Below are 16,225 nucleotides of genomic sequence, written 5' to 3'. Positions count from 1 at the left end.
GGTCGTGACCAATGTCCTAAAATTGGAGCAACATGCGTGCTAATTTGTGGACGTGCATAAAGTACATTCACGTACACACGCACGCACACACACACGCACACACACACATATCCTGCCTTTTACAGATATATATGTTGAATCTGGGAGGCTCTTTTCTTTTTCTTTTTTTTTTTGTCGCATCCTGCACAATCAAAATATCTATGATGGTGAGAATTACAGAACATACATCTCTTTATTTTAAACGATTCCCACATTACACGGGACATATAATCTTGGAATAACGATTTTTGTGGGAGAGTGGCTGGATGAAACAGGCTTAGTACTCAAACTACCGAGTGGTTTTGGGGTATTGATCGATTTATACAGGTTATTGATGACAACATGTACTTTTTACGTTAACAAAACTTTAAAAAAAAAATTCACACAAACGTTTTTACTTTTTATTTCACTTTTTTTTGGTAAAAATAGCTACAAAATTTTATTAAACATACAATGGAACTGTATGATTTACAAACATAACATGATATGAAATTAACTTTGAATGAAGTTTATATGTAATCTCTTAGATGATTGAAATTGAATTTTGGGGGAATAAAGTCACTTTTCAGTTGAAGCAGAGCAACAAATCGAAGCTACGATCACTGGAGGTGGGAGTTATATACAGTTAGTAATCGTCATACACTACATTTCATGCAATGTTTTCTTCTTGTTCTTGTTACACTGGATTTAATGAAGTTAAGAAATCTTGAATGATAAAAATTTTGAGGTATAACAAGAAATCTATCAAGATTTTTCTTTCTGTTCATGAATATTTTAAGAGTGATCGGTGAATGTGAAACAATTTTGTGATTGATTTTAAAAGCTGAAAGCTGGCAAGAACTGGCAGTGAAGGATTATCCCCTTAAAGCAAGAATAACAAATAATTATCTGAGATAGCTCAGGCAAACGTATATTTCAAATTGACACATAAGCACTCGGTGCGAGTTACACTCACCTTTGTTTTATTCCTGGAAAAGATTAGGATGCGTGCTGAGAGTTTGTTACTGGTTCAAAATGAATTCTGCTTCCAAGAAAAATTCCATAGTTAAAATTTAATTTACTTTTGACAGGAACAGAGTATTGTGACTAGTTAATAGTCGCTATTATGTAGCTGTGAGCTCATTACATCTTAATTGCGATGATCAATTTTCGAATAAGATTAATGAATGAGTCTTTTACTTTTCTCTCCCTGCTTGATGCTGCTAAGAGAAATTTTGTGAGTGCATTGATATTTGTGAATGTTAAGTGAGAGGTATTGGTCATTGCACGTAGTGATATCTCAGATAAGAATGAAGAAATGTACTTAATACAAAACCTTGAAGTGGTTACACATGACGTAAGATAATACCCACAAGATGTCTTTTGCTCTTGAAATGTAGAGATACATTGACTATCTGGTGTCACACTTAAAAGAGAGACACACAATAGGAAATCAGAAGCAGAAAACGGGTTCTACCTTCTATTCCAAGACATGATGTGCTGCTGCAATTTTCTTTCAATTACCATTAAATATTACCACTTTAATATCTGTAGAAGAGAGAAGCGCTAGGTCACGACATAACAAAAGGCCAGAAATTGAAGATTCTCAGTAAAATATTGACTGTTGATAACAGAAGCACGTCGTCATACTAAAATTGCAGTTGGTTGATGTATTTGTTAAACGGAAAGCTAGATTTTCTTGTTGATTATTTTACTTTGATTTGGTTAGAATTAGATGCGTGTTATATAATTGTACTTTTTATGCTGGATGTCGCGATGTAGAAGTGTGTGTGCAGTTCTGTTTCGATACCAATTTAGATTATTTTCCTTTCGCTTACGTTGTTAATATTCTTGGGAAAGGCTTACACGTCAGCATGTTTTTATCTCCTCTCTTAATGACGTGACGCTCCATACAAACTCTTATTCTTTTGCTGTTTCTGCCAATTGGTTGTGGCTATACTGGGTCACGTGGCTTATAAATGAACTTATTTTACTTTTTCAACGTCGATATGATCTGTTTTTCATAGGAATAAAACAATCGAAAGATTAATGCCGTGCTTTCATATAATAGAAATGTTACACGTTTTCTATACTGTTACATTATTAGCATGGGGCTGTACATACGAAGACAATTGTCCACTAATCTTCCCCAGATCTTTATATTTATTTCACATCTTCTTCTGTTTCCATTGATGTCTGTCTTGAAGGAGGTTTGATCTTGCCACAGTAACACCTTTTCAATAATTCCTTGCATTCGGTTCGAAAGTTTACGTTTAAAAAACTATAAATTATAGGATTTATGGCATTATTCATGAAGGAAAATTTAACAAAAAACGTGTAAAGTAACTCGTATTTATGGATTTTTTTCTTCAAATAAACCATAGCAATGACTGATGGAAAATAACTCAAAATAAAAGCAAGGGTGACAGCAAAGAGGAGAACTGTTGTACGGGTAACTTTGATTTTTTTCAAAACAGCAGAAACGCTACTCATTCTTCTCCGAAGTCGCCTGCTAGACGATTTACTGTGGTTGTTTGGTAAAAAGACAGAATTGTTATCATCGTCACTGTTGACACTCGTTTGTTTTTTATAATACATACGTTTGGTGCTGTCTGTCTCACTAGTTTTCCTCACTGAATCGCCAATAACCGAACCACGACGACGTTTTACGGTACACCATATGAGACTGTACAGAATTATCATCAATAACACGCAAGCAACAAATGTTGCGGACATCAGCAAAAAATATATCATTTCGAAGAGAGTTTTGTAATACTTTTGAGCAATAGAACAGTTACCACCGCGAATGTCTGGGTGAGGAGTTTTCTCTTCTTTTATGCCATAAAGTAAAAAAGTTGGTGACGACGAAATCACTCCAGCAATTGTTGCTCCGACACACATCCATTTTATTTTTTTGGGTGATATCATTTTGAGAGGATAGCATATCTTGATGTAGCGATCTATAGCTACTCCAACTAAAAGATACACAGAAGAATATTGGACAAAAGAACCACAGTATCGTACCAGTGTGCAGGCAATTGGACTGTAAAAAGTATACTTATGCTGGATATCATAGATCTCTACTGGTATTGCAATAACACAAGCTAATAAGTCAAATATTCCCAAAGATATGATAAAATATACAGAAGATGATCGCTTAAAGCGGTAGCTGTAGACGTACAAAACGAGGGAATTTCCAAAAATACCAATAATCATCAGGAAAGCCAAATATAAGATAACAGGAAGATTTCGTTTGGCCGACTGGGCACTAAGGCCGTCTAGGTATTTACCGACGTCTGTCACATTCGGGAACGACTGCAATAAGAAAAGGAAAGGTGTAAACGAAATTGTACAGAAACATATTCGAGAACATACATAAAGCACAACACGGCACAGTTACATAAAAAGTCAACCTTAAAAAAGATGAGCAGAACTGTATATAGGTTAATATCCTTTTGATTGTTTTATGAAATTTGACTTTATTTCATAGATTCCTAGATTATTCTATGTTTGTGAAAAAAGTTTAGGAAGATTAGATCTTGAAGATTTGACATATCAAACTGTTAAATATTTTGGAATTGAGACATGTTTAATCAATCAGCAGAACCTTTATTTTGCAAGAATTCTAAAAAAAGATTTTTAAGATTTGGAGTCTTTTTATCACCATATCTCAGGATAACACCTCTTGCCAACGTAATAATAATCCTTTCTACTATAGGCAGAAGGCCTGGAATTTTGGGGGGAGGGGAATAGTCGATTATATCGATCCCAGTGATCACCTGGTGCTTATTTTATCGACCCAGAAAGGAATCATAAGGAAAGTCGACCTCGGTAATTGAACTCAGAACGTAAGGTTTGAAAGAATCCGCTAAACATTTTTTCTAGTGCAACAACGATTTTGCCAGCTCGCCACCTTAATAAAAACAACAGTAACAACAATAATAATAATAGTTTCGGATCTTTCTGATTTGGTGGGCACCACTTTTTATTTATGTTTTATCTAGTGTGTTTTCTACCGAAACACTTTAAAACTTCGTATACTTGTGTATTTTGTCTTATAGAGCAGAGAAAAATTTTCATATTTGAAGTTATTTCATGTTAAAAGTTGTCGTATTTCGGTAATTTCAACCAATCACTGACGTCTATTGAGGTGAAAACAGTTACTGCTTTGGAATGTAAACAACATGTTCTAGCGGTGTAATGGGATCTTTTCTCTTGAATAAAATTAGTGCCGTTGTTTGTCAACAACAACTATCGGCGGTACTGTTATTTATGACATCGTTCGTGCGTTTGTAGTGGTTTTAGCTTTAGGGTTTTAGGGTTAGGGTTCGGGTTTTAGAGCTAGGGTTAGGGTAAGGGTTTTAGGGTTAGGGTGAAAAGCAAAGTCGACCTTGGCGGCATTTGAACTCAGAACGTAGCGATGGACTAAATGCCGCTAAACATTTCACCCGGCGTGCTAACGATTCTGCCAGCTCTGCGCCTCAATAATAATAATATTATTATTATTAATAATAATAATAATAATAATAATCCTCTCGGCTGAAGGCACAAGGCCATGAAATTTTGGAGGAGGGGACTAGTCAATTACGTCGACTCCGAAAGGATGAAAGGCAAAGTCGACTTCTGCCAGCTCGCTGCCTTAATAATAATAATAATAATAATAATAATAATAATAATAATAATAATAATAATAATAATAATCCTCATGGCACACACGTATATACAAGCACATGCATACATCGTACATATATATGGGCGTACGTACATACGTATGTAGTTATGTATGTATGTATGAATATGAATGTATGTATATATGTGTGCGTGCGCGCATGCGTCTCTGTGTATGTATGCATGTATGTATGTAACGTGGATGTTAACTCGCAACCGAATATGACCACTTCTTACAATCGAGTGTCCAAGAAGTTCATGTGCAAGAATTTGTTTTCAGTGTATAAAGTGTTGCACAGCACTGAATCCACTTTTCGGTACAATCAGCAATTACGTCAATGGCACAACAGAGGTTCAGACAACTGGAAATCAACTGTACTTCAGGTTTTTTTGGGGTTTTTTTTTTGTATATGAGTTTACCTGCTCCTAGAAGGAAGTTCTGAGGAGATGTATTGACAACTTCATTTCCAGTTGTCAGTACGTTATTAGTTAAGCCATAGCTGGAATCCTGACAGGTGGTACTACTCCGGATCAGAGTACACCTGGGAACAAATAGGAGCTAAGACGTGTTATTGTCTGCTCTTTGCATGCCTGGAAGCATTAACATTGAAGCAGGACTGATGTTTATTTGCTAACCCTTGATATTATAACAGGGTTGAGAAGACCTGCATCTTTCTAAGTAGCATCTTGTGCTTAAAGAAATGAAGGGATATCGAACGGAATGACAAAGTCAGCAGATGGAGAATTGTCTCTCTATGAAAAGTGATAAGAGAGAGAGAGGGAGTGAATTTTCCGGATATCTATTCATCACTCTTTAAATTACCATATTATCTTACAAAACTCATTAAGACTTTCTATATGCACCAGTATTATTGTTAGTATTCTTAATGATAAGGCAGTGGAGCTGGTAGAATCGTTACCGTGCAGGGCAAAAATGCTTAGCGCCGTTTCGTCCGTCTTTATGTTCTGAGTTCAAATTCCGCCGAGGTCGGCTTTGCTTTTCACCCTTTCGGGATGGGTAAAATAAGTACCGGTTGTACACTGGGGTCGATGCAATCGACTTACCCATCTCCCCTGAAGTTACTGGCCTTGTGCCAAAATTTGTAACCAAATATAGTAAAAATGATAGCAATATGAAGAAATGAGAGTGTAATTTAAATAAAGAACAAATTTTATTTACCTAATGAAATGTAGGTACTGTAAATGCAGTAACATAAATCAAAATGCTATTCTTTGAGAAGCAATAATCCATTTTAGATACAGCAGAAACTTGCTTTCTTTTACTGACACCAAATCAACACAACGCAAAATCTCTCTTAACTTTAATTAACAATACATAGATTTTCTTTCCAACAAAATATGCATTGCGAAAGCAACGCGCACACATTTCTGAATACCAGTTAATTGAAAGTTGTGGTTATTTGAGTACCGGATAAGGGGTGTCTTGTACATCGTAAAAGGGTCGTTGGCTAAAATGATCGGCATTTAATATTCTGGTATCTAATACAATGGTTTCAAATTATGGCACGAGGCTGGAAATTTCATCAACCCTGAAAGGATGAAGCGTTCGCGTTTCTTGGAATAAATATATCGGTGCTCGTTAAAAATTATGAAAATCTAAATAAAAGGTCACATTTTATACCCTGTGTGACACGAATCAAAGAGAAAAAAGATTAAATGGGATCGAAAAGATTGTGTTTCCATAATACATAAATATTTTACAGTTACACTCCGCTTCAACATGAGACTACTACAATGTGCTTGTATAATATGTGAAGAGAAAATAACCCGGATCTAGAAGTAAAGTCGGATCCTAGAGATTAGCTAACATAAGAAGATATATTTTCAAAGCCAAAAATATATCAGAGATAGAAATAGAATGCTTAAAGGAAATACTACACCAAGAAAATATAAACACGGAACAATGTACAACAAAAGGTGGGGAAATGACATGTAACGGGGTTAGGGGGAATACATTAAACTATAAACATTGAAAACAGAAATTATGTAGAATATGCAAAATATACAAAATAAATAGCAAAACACAACAATATCAAACCCAAGCATACTTACAATATTAACCAACAAATGCTAAACTAATTAAAATATGTACTAATTAAAATATGAACACAAATGAATTTGATACGATCTAAGAGTAGAAAGTTCTAACATTGAAGTTTTGAATATGACAATCTTATTGAAGTGGAAATAAAGAATGAAATTTATATAAAATCTTTCTATCGACCAACAAAAGATTCTTCCAAGGCTTAATGACGATGATAAAACAATGAAAGTTACGCCATCGTAAATGGGAACAAGGGAAACTTCTTTTCGTAGTCTATACATAAAAGGAATAGATAAATTGGTGAAAAATAAAAATAACGATGGTTTCAAATTTTGCCACAAAAGCAGCAATTTTCGGGGAGGGGATGAGTCGTTTACAACCACTAGTATTTATTTTATCGACCCCGAAAGGATGAAAGGTAAAGTTGACGGGGGCGTAATTTGAACTCAGAACATAGCGACGGGCGAAATACCACTAAGCATTTCATCCAGCACGCTAACGATTCTGACAGCTCGCCGCCTTAAATGATAATAATAATCCTTTCTACTATAGGCACAAGGCCTGAAATTTTGTGGGAGGGGACTAGTCGATTACATTGACCCCAGTGTTTCACTGATACTTAATTTATCGACCCCGAAAGGATGAAAGACAAAATCGACCGCGGCGGAATTTGAACTCAGCACGTCAAGGCGGACGAAATGCCGCTAAGCATTTCGCCCGGCGTGCTAACGATTCACCGCCTTACTGATAGTAATAATGATAATCTTTCCTATTATAGACACATGAGTTGAAATTTTGTGGGGGTGGTTAGTCGATTACATCGACTCCAGTGTTCAACTGGTTCTTATTTCATCGACCCCGAAAGGCTGAAAGGCAACGTTGACTTCGGTGAGATTTGAACTCGAGCGTAAATCTAGAAGAATGCCGCCAAGCATTTTTTCTGGTGTGTTAACGATTCTCCTCGCTCGCCAATAAACAAGACTGGCTTAGAAACGCAAAGCTTAAAACAGAACTCCAACAGGATTTGGATCGTGGCACACACATCAAAAAAAAAAAAAATATTGTAGTTACACGTAGATCTGTTTTAACAGCATTATAGCAATCCCACGACAAAGCATTGCACCAGATCTCCTATGTATATGCTACCAAATCATATATATAGTCGTAGGGACCCAGTATGCCTCTGCTTTAAGAAGATACAGGAAACTCACGAAGACAATGAAACAGATCACAAAACGTTAAATGCAGATTATTCGGAGGTTGTGAAAAAATAATTGGTAATATAGGCGCGGGAGTGGCTGCATGGCACCTTGGGCAAGTGTCTTCTACTATAGCCTCGGGCCGAACAAAGCCTTGTGAGTGGATTTGGTAGACGGAAACTGAAAGAAGCCCGTCGTATATATGTATATATATATATGTATGTGTGTGTATATGTTTGTGTGTCTGTGTTTGTCCCCCCAACATCGCCTGACAACCGATGGTAGTGTGTTTACGTCCCCGTAACTTAGCGGTTCGACAAAAGAGACCGATAGAATAAGTACTAGGCTTCCAAAGAATAAGTCCTGGGGTCGATTTGCTCGACTGAAGGCGGTGCTCCAGCATGGCCACAGTCAAATGACTGAAACAAGTAAAAGAGAATATATTTTTCTTGATTAAGACAAAGTAAGCAAAATGTATGCTTTCTATCTATCTATCTATCTATCTATCTATCTATCTATCTATCTATCTTTCTCTCTCTCTTTCTCACACACATATACACACATACATGCGTGCATACACATCCATCCATCCATACATACATGTGGCGTGTGTGTGAGTACACGCGCGCCTATGTATACATATATATGCGCGCACGCACACATACACACACAGAGGTCATTTCTGGACCTTGTAGAGCCCATTCTTCTCCAGGTCCGATCACAGCTTGCTTCTGCCTGAAACAGAGACGGGTAGAAAGACCTCGAAATAGAAAAGAAGCGACTCCAGTACATGACGGTTACTTCATCTATCGACCCACCAAAAGATGAAAGGCAAAGTTGATCTCAACGGGAGTTGCACACAGATCGAAGAGAAACGGAACGATTACCGACAAGCATTGTAATAACCCTGCCTGTTGATGCCTAATTTTGTATTGAATGCATTCGTGAACAATAGATAGCCGTATTGAACTTTTGAACTTAAAGAGGTGGGGATTCAATTGACAAATCACTGCTTCATTGCATTGTTGATGCCGAAAATGACATGGGGTATTTGTGTATTCTTCATTGGGAACGATACAGGAAAATGTATAAATAAAACCTCACCACCGAACGAGGCGACCTCTATGTGGTAACATGACCCGTTAGAAACAGCGGCCAAAGTCCCTCAAATTAAAACTTACCGACTTAAAAAAAGTGATAAATAAAGGAAATATTAAATATGCCAAAAGATGAGACGGTCATGACGGAACCACTTTTCATCAAAGATCTTCCCATTGAGGACTAACTTAGTCCCAAACAACAGTTATAGGATCTTGTTCAAAACGAGGGCACCAGTTTTCATCAATGTTTTATGTAGTGTTTTGGGTACCGAAAGACTTTCAAACTTCGTATACTTATCTATTTTGTGTTATAGAACAGAAAAAAATTTTTGTATTCGAATTTATTTCACGTAAAAAATTGTCTTATTTCGATACTTTCAACCAATCACTGACAAGTATTCAGCTGTTTACACTTGCTCCTTTGGAAGTTTAAGCGGTGTAAAGCGTATTTAAACTCCATTTACAATTTCGTTAACATCTGCCTGAACTGTATGTGTACAACATTTGCTTTTTTCATTTTCTTTAACGCGTGATTATTTCGTTAACATCTGCCTGAACTGTATGAAAGGTTTATTAGCTACTGCCCAACCCTAACCCTAACCCTAACCCTAACCCTAACTCTACTGCCAATATGCTTCAGACATCGTTTGTTTACATAGTCAGCACTTAATAATATCCGGCTGAATGGACGTCAGTCATTGGTTGAAATTACAGAAATACGACAACTTTAACATGAAATAACTTGCGATGTAGGTTTTTTTGTTAAGAAGACTAAGAGAAAAAGATGTTTTATATGACACATTCTACCAGTGTCCCAAGTTTCAAAGTGTTTCGTTAAGAAAATACTGGTGCCCCCGTTTTGAACAAGATCCCAGTTATATCCCGAACCGCAAAAATAACATATACAAAAACTAGTACAAAGAGCCACCGCGCGGTTGCCGCCGCTGCTTCCGCCACCGCTGCCACCTCCACCACCACTGCCGCTGCTGCCGATTTCTAAGATAGGTGCAGGATAGAAGGCCAGGGAAGGTATTAGTCAATTGGATTGTCCCTAGTTCTTGACTGGTACTTTATTTTATCGACACCAGATGACTGACAAGCAAAGTTGATCTCAGTGAGATTTGCACTCGGAACGCTAATCTGTTTCTAAATTCCACGAGGCATTTTGTCCAACGCTCTAACAAGTCTGCTAAATGAAGTTTGGTGAGAAACAATTAACTACTCTTAGCCAAGATAGAAACACATCTAGAGAGATGATATAATTAGGGCTTTCGTACACTAGAAATTATGCCAGCATTATGTATGCCAACATAAACGAAGTGGTTTGCACATACATTTCAGAGAATGACAAAGACACCGTACTTTAGGATATGCCAATTCCTATAGACATAGAAATCAAAGCTAATCAGCCGGTTAATATTGTCAATGACCATCAAGAAAGGCCTTGGCTCTTAATTGGAGTATCGATCCTAAGAAGGCGATAATTTATTAGAAATGGATCAATAATCCATATACCTAGTACTGGAAATAGAAATAATTTGAATATGGGGACTGGATTCGGGACTTGCAGATAAAACCATAACTAAAAACCAAGTTAGAAAATGCATCGTGAGAGCACACGATGAAAATTAGACAAATGAAATAAATAAACTCAAAATGAAATGAATAAGTATGTACGATACGGTATATAACAATAATCTGGTTACGATAACCTGGGACATGCCTATCCAGATTAAGAAGATAACGAAGTGTCCAGATATAACTATTGAAGTAAAAAAAGATGATCTTTATATTCTGATAAAAAAACACATGATCATTCGGGAAGTTGAGAAACTATAAAAAAACACAAAGCTTTTGAAATGAAAATAAACAGGATGTGAGGCGTGAGAGTAAAATCAGTGGCAATAATGATTGGACATAAGGTATGATAATGAATGTGAACAAATATCTTTAAAAAAATATAGAACGCTGGCGCAGGTATGGCTGTGTGGTAAGAAGCTTGATCTCCATCCACATGGTTCCGGGTTCATTTCCACTGCGTGGTACCTTGAACAAGTGTCTTCTACTTTAGCCTTGTGAGTGGATTTGGTAGATGGAAACTAAAAGAAGCCCATTATATATATATATATATATACATATATATATATATATATACGTGTGTGTATGTCTGTGCTTGTCTCCCATCGCCGCTTGACAACCGGTGTTTACGTCTCCGTAAATTAGCAGTTCGGCAAAAGAGAACCGATAGAATAAGTCCTGTGGTCGATTTGTTCGACTAAAGGCGGTGCTCCAGCATGGCTGCAGTCAAATGACTGAAACAAATAAAAGAATATATATATATATATATATGTATATATATGTATATATAGCAAATAAGTAACAAGGATGTCAAGGTTTTAGTGCATTACAGCCGTTTCAGGTGGCTCCATTTATTCGAACAATGCAAGCGTTGCATCAATTTGAAATACACCGCCATCTTCGGATGCAGAATATAGGTTTTCAACATACAGGATACTCCATTATAATTTTCAGCAAATATTTAATCAGAACTAGAGTATGAAAATTATAATGGAGTATCCTGTGTGTTGAAAACCTATATTCTGCATGCGAAGGTGGCGGTATTTCGAATTGATGTAATGCTTGCATTGTTCGATTAAATGGAGCCGCCTGAGACGGCCATAATGCACTTATACCTTAAACATCCTTGTTACTTATTTGCTTTTTATTCATCTTACTTCGAGCTGTGCGGATAATACCAGACTGACTTGGTGCCTCAATTTAAGTACCTAATTCACCTGAATCTTAATTATTTTTTCACACACACACATATATATATATATATAAAGATAAGCATATTAAATAAAATATGCTAAGGTTTACAACATTACATACAACCCTTAAAATAGCTCAGCTAGGTACAGCCCTCAGAATAGAGTTGTTTGCGTGTAGGATGTGTTATTGTCGATTATGTAAAAATATGTGTGTAGAATGATTTTATTGGATAGTAAATGTGTATAAGTATGTACTGCGTGGGTTGTATTATTATCAGGTGGTAATTGTTTAGAATATGTACTGTGTGAGCTGTACTATTAAATTAAACGTGTCTTGCTTAGGATATGATTTGGTCAAGTGATATCGGATTACCAACCAGAGTACATGGATTGTCATTCTTTTCTTTGAAAATAGTACTTGGACAGTACGTTGTGATCTCCTTGCTAGTCTGGATAGATATGTTCAAGGTTATATATAATATTTGCTATATTCTTATGCATTTCTTTACTCAATTTATTACTTCTCCTCTGGTCTTATTGCGCGCTAAACAACTGTTACTTTATTCTTTCTACTACAAGCACAAAGCCTTGAATTTTGGTGGAAGGGACTGGTCGATTATATCGAACCCAGAACTCAACTGGTACTTGTTTTATTGGCTTCGAAATGAGGAAAGGTAAAGTCGACCTCGGCGGCATTTGAACTCAGAACGCAAAGACAATATGCCACTAAGCATTTTGTTCGGCGTGCAAACGATTCTGCCGGCTGCCCGCCCTATGTTCACTTAATAATATAAACACAATTCGTACAGTAAATATTTTCCATAGTCAACACTTGACACTAAAACATATAGCACAACAGACATGACACATACAAAATACAAATCATCATCCGACAAAACAACACAACATATATTCTACAACGCCAACAAACAAAACGCTGAAGGAACGCCAGAAACGCCAAAGCAATCCCACCACCACCACCAATAACAACAACAGAAAGCAAAACAGATGTAGCATACAAACGCAGTTCTGCATCCAATAACGACAATGTTGCACATTCCTCGGGGACATTGAGTTGCACGCTGCTCAAGCTACTTGAAATGGTAGCCAAAGCACCCTCAAATCACATCCTTATCGCCTTAAAAAATGCATAGAATACATCGTGCAATCTTTTATTCTCTTATCGTTTATTTGTTTCAGTCAAAAGACTGCGACCATGCTAGGAAAACACCTTGAAGAATTCTAGTCTAGGAAAAAGACCCCCCACCATCACGTACCTTTATTTTTAATCTGGTAATTATTGTATCGATCTGTTTTACCGAACCACTATGTTATGGACACGTAAAGACATCAACACCATAGTGGTGGGACAAACACAGACACAATGACACCACACACACATACACACACACACATACACACACACATATATATATATATATATATATATATATATATATATATATATATATATATATATATATATGTATATATATATATATATATATATATATATATATATATATATATATATATATATATATATATATATATATATATATACTATATATACATATATACGACGGGCTTCTTTCAGTTTCAGTCTACCAAATCCACCCACAAGGCTTTGGTCGACCCGAAGCTATAGTACAAGACACTTGCCCAGGGTACCATACAATGGGACTGAACTCGGAAACATATAGGTGTGAAGCTAGCTTCTTACCACACGGACATGCCTGCTCCTATTCATATATGTATTAAGAATTTCTAACTTCCGGTCAGTCATTGTTATGATCGGCCATTATTATGATTGACCGTTGACTGAACACTATTCAATTTTTTTTCTCCGTGTTTTTCTCCTTGTCTCCGTATTCTTTCTGTTGAAGAGCGTAGCTCGAAACGTCAAAGACTTTCCGTATTCCCGAGCGTCATACTAATATATACTTTTGTTATTTACACCACCTGTCCTCGTCTGTTGTTATTTTTTGTATATTCTCCCATATATATATATATATATATATATATATATGTATATATATATATATATATATATATATATATATATATATATATATATATATATATATATATATATATATATATATATAAATCTCAATGGTTGTGACTCAAAATCTTTTCATCTTGGGTCCACTCAGTTATCAGGACTGATCTGGGACTAAACAACAATTATAACATAAATGGCATGCATGAAACTATTGGAAAAAAGTAAACATACATACATATATGCAAGCACGTGACGTACATACATACATACATACATACATACATACATACATACATACATACATACGTACATATATGCATGCATGTAACGTACATACATACCTATGAGTGTGTGTGTGTATGTATCTATATATATTTATATACATATACACGCACATATATATTTATGTATAGCTATGTATACATATATGCATACATACATACATGTACATGCATACAAGGATGCATACATATATATATCATAAATATATGCACATATATATGTATACACACAAGCGTACATGCACGCACACTTACATGCATGTATGCATTCAAACATATATATATATATATATATATATATATATATATATATATATATATATATATATATATACATATATATATGTGTGTGTATATGTATATATGTATATATATGTATGTATATATATATGTATATATATATATATATATATATATATATATATATATATATATATATATATATATATACACACACATATATATATATATATATACACTCATAAATGTATGTATGTTGTAAATATAAAGAGATAGACTAACTATACTGGTTTTAAAGACTAAAATCATATTCAGTGTTAACGTTTCATGTAAAACTGTAAAAGTATTAAAAAAAAATCTCTTACCTCTATTGTGTTGTTCTCCATCCTATGGCAACGATGCAATAAGTCCGGTTAGTTTGATGTCACCTATCGCAATAAATGAAGCGTTTGTCAACTTAAGTTTCTCTTACAATCCAGTTCCCATCCTACCATCCCGCTTTTGTTGACAGGAAAGAAGCTATCGATGTAATTGTGGATCTTGAGAAATAAACATTTGTAGGTCAAAAAACGGACAGACACACGTACATACACACACGCGCACGCACGCACGCGCACGCACGCACACGCACGCACACGCACGCACGCACGCACTGAAATAATGAACAAATAGATAAACAGTAACTTCTTCACAAACTACTACCACTACTACTACTATTACTACTACTACTACTACTACTACTACTACTACTACTACTACTACTACTACTACTACTTCCTCTATTTCTTTTTCTTCTGCCACCACCACCACCACTACTACTGAAGTAACAGCTAAGTTTCTCTCAATCTTAAATAAGGCAAATGATGGACCACTTAAATGCGCTTAAATGCGGCAAATAATGGACCACTTAAATGCGCCCACCTGCACTCCGTCCTCACCCTCCCGTTTTCTCCTCTCCAATGATGACATGGTTATTGTTGGGATTATTTCGCTCTTGATTATAGGATTCGCTAGGTAAGGGTTCAATTGCAAGGCCGGATTAAGGTAGTGCGGTACCTGTGTATAAAGGAGTTCTAATGAAAAGAAAAATGAGTGAATAAATAAATAAATAAACAGGCTGGGCCAGATTCCATTGCGTATTTGAAAGACCAATGTATATAGATTAAGAAGTATGGGGAAGAGTGGCTACAAACCGGTCGTTATTGATTTACAAATTGTATATTTTGCTGATGTGTCGAATTGTAATTATTTTCTCGGGCCCAGTAATACGGTTAATGTATAACAGACTAGTCACACAAGAGGGTTGGTGGCAATCGAAACGAATATAAAGGCCCCACTATATTTTAACGGATCCTGTTGCATATTTGAAGGGCTGATGTATGAGACTGTGCTGAAAAGTTCCTAGTTTTGCGTAAAAGAAAATACAGGAGGTTCAGATAATAATGATTTTATCCAACATATTCCCCTCTCAGATTCACACTTATTGCAGTGGTCCTTGACACACACACACAGCCATACATATATACATGTATATATATATATATATATATATATATATATATATATTTCTTTATTGCCCACAGGGGGATAAACATAGAGGGGACAAACAAAGGGTTTAAGTCGATTACATCGACCCCAGTGAGTAACTGGTACTTATTTAATCGACCCCGAAAGGATGAAAGGCAAAGTCGACCTCAGCGGAATTTGAACTCAGAAGTATCGGCAGACGAAATATCGCTAAGCATTTCGCCCGGCGTGCTAACGATTCTGCCACACGCACATATACATATATACATACATACATACATACATATATATATATATATATATACACACACACACACACACACACATATATACATATATGTGTGTGTGCGC

The 16,225-nt window shown here is 35.9% G+C and overlaps 1 protein-coding gene across 2 annotated transcripts; it reads right to left on the bottom strand.

Moving 5' to 3' along the window:
• Window positions 1-426: 426 nt before the first annotated feature.
• Window positions 427-14,785, bottom strand: LOC106874907 (orexin receptor type 2). 2 transcript variants are annotated; one of them, XM_089349359.1, is made up of 2 exons: window positions 14,713-14,785; window positions 427-3,333 (listed from the first exon to the last, which is right to left on the bottom strand). In XM_089349359.1, the coding sequence occupies exons 1-2, from the start codon at window positions 14,731-14,733 to the stop codon at window positions 2,182-2,184; spliced, it is 1,173 nt and encodes a 390-aa protein (XP_089205485.1). In that variant the 5' UTR covers window positions 14,734-14,785; the 3' UTR covers window positions 427-2,181. The 2 variants fall into 2 exon arrangements, with proteins under 2 accessions (XP_089205485.1, XP_089205490.1); XM_089349364.1 differs by lacking the exon at window positions 14,713-14,785 and adding an exon at window positions 5,867-8,154.
• Between the last annotated feature and the right edge of the window lie 1,440 nt (window positions 14,786-16,225).

The sequence above is a fragment of the Octopus bimaculoides genome, chromosome 1 (genome assembly GCF_046866305.1).
Source record: "Octopus bimaculoides isolate indiv1 chromosome 1, ASM4686630v1, whole genome shotgun sequence".
NCBI classification, from domain to species: domain Eukaryota; kingdom Metazoa; phylum Mollusca; class Cephalopoda; order Octopoda; family Octopodidae; genus Octopus; species Octopus bimaculoides.
The sequence above is the reverse complement of the archived record's forward strand: the minus strand, read 5'-3'. Positions and strand labels throughout refer to the sequence as shown.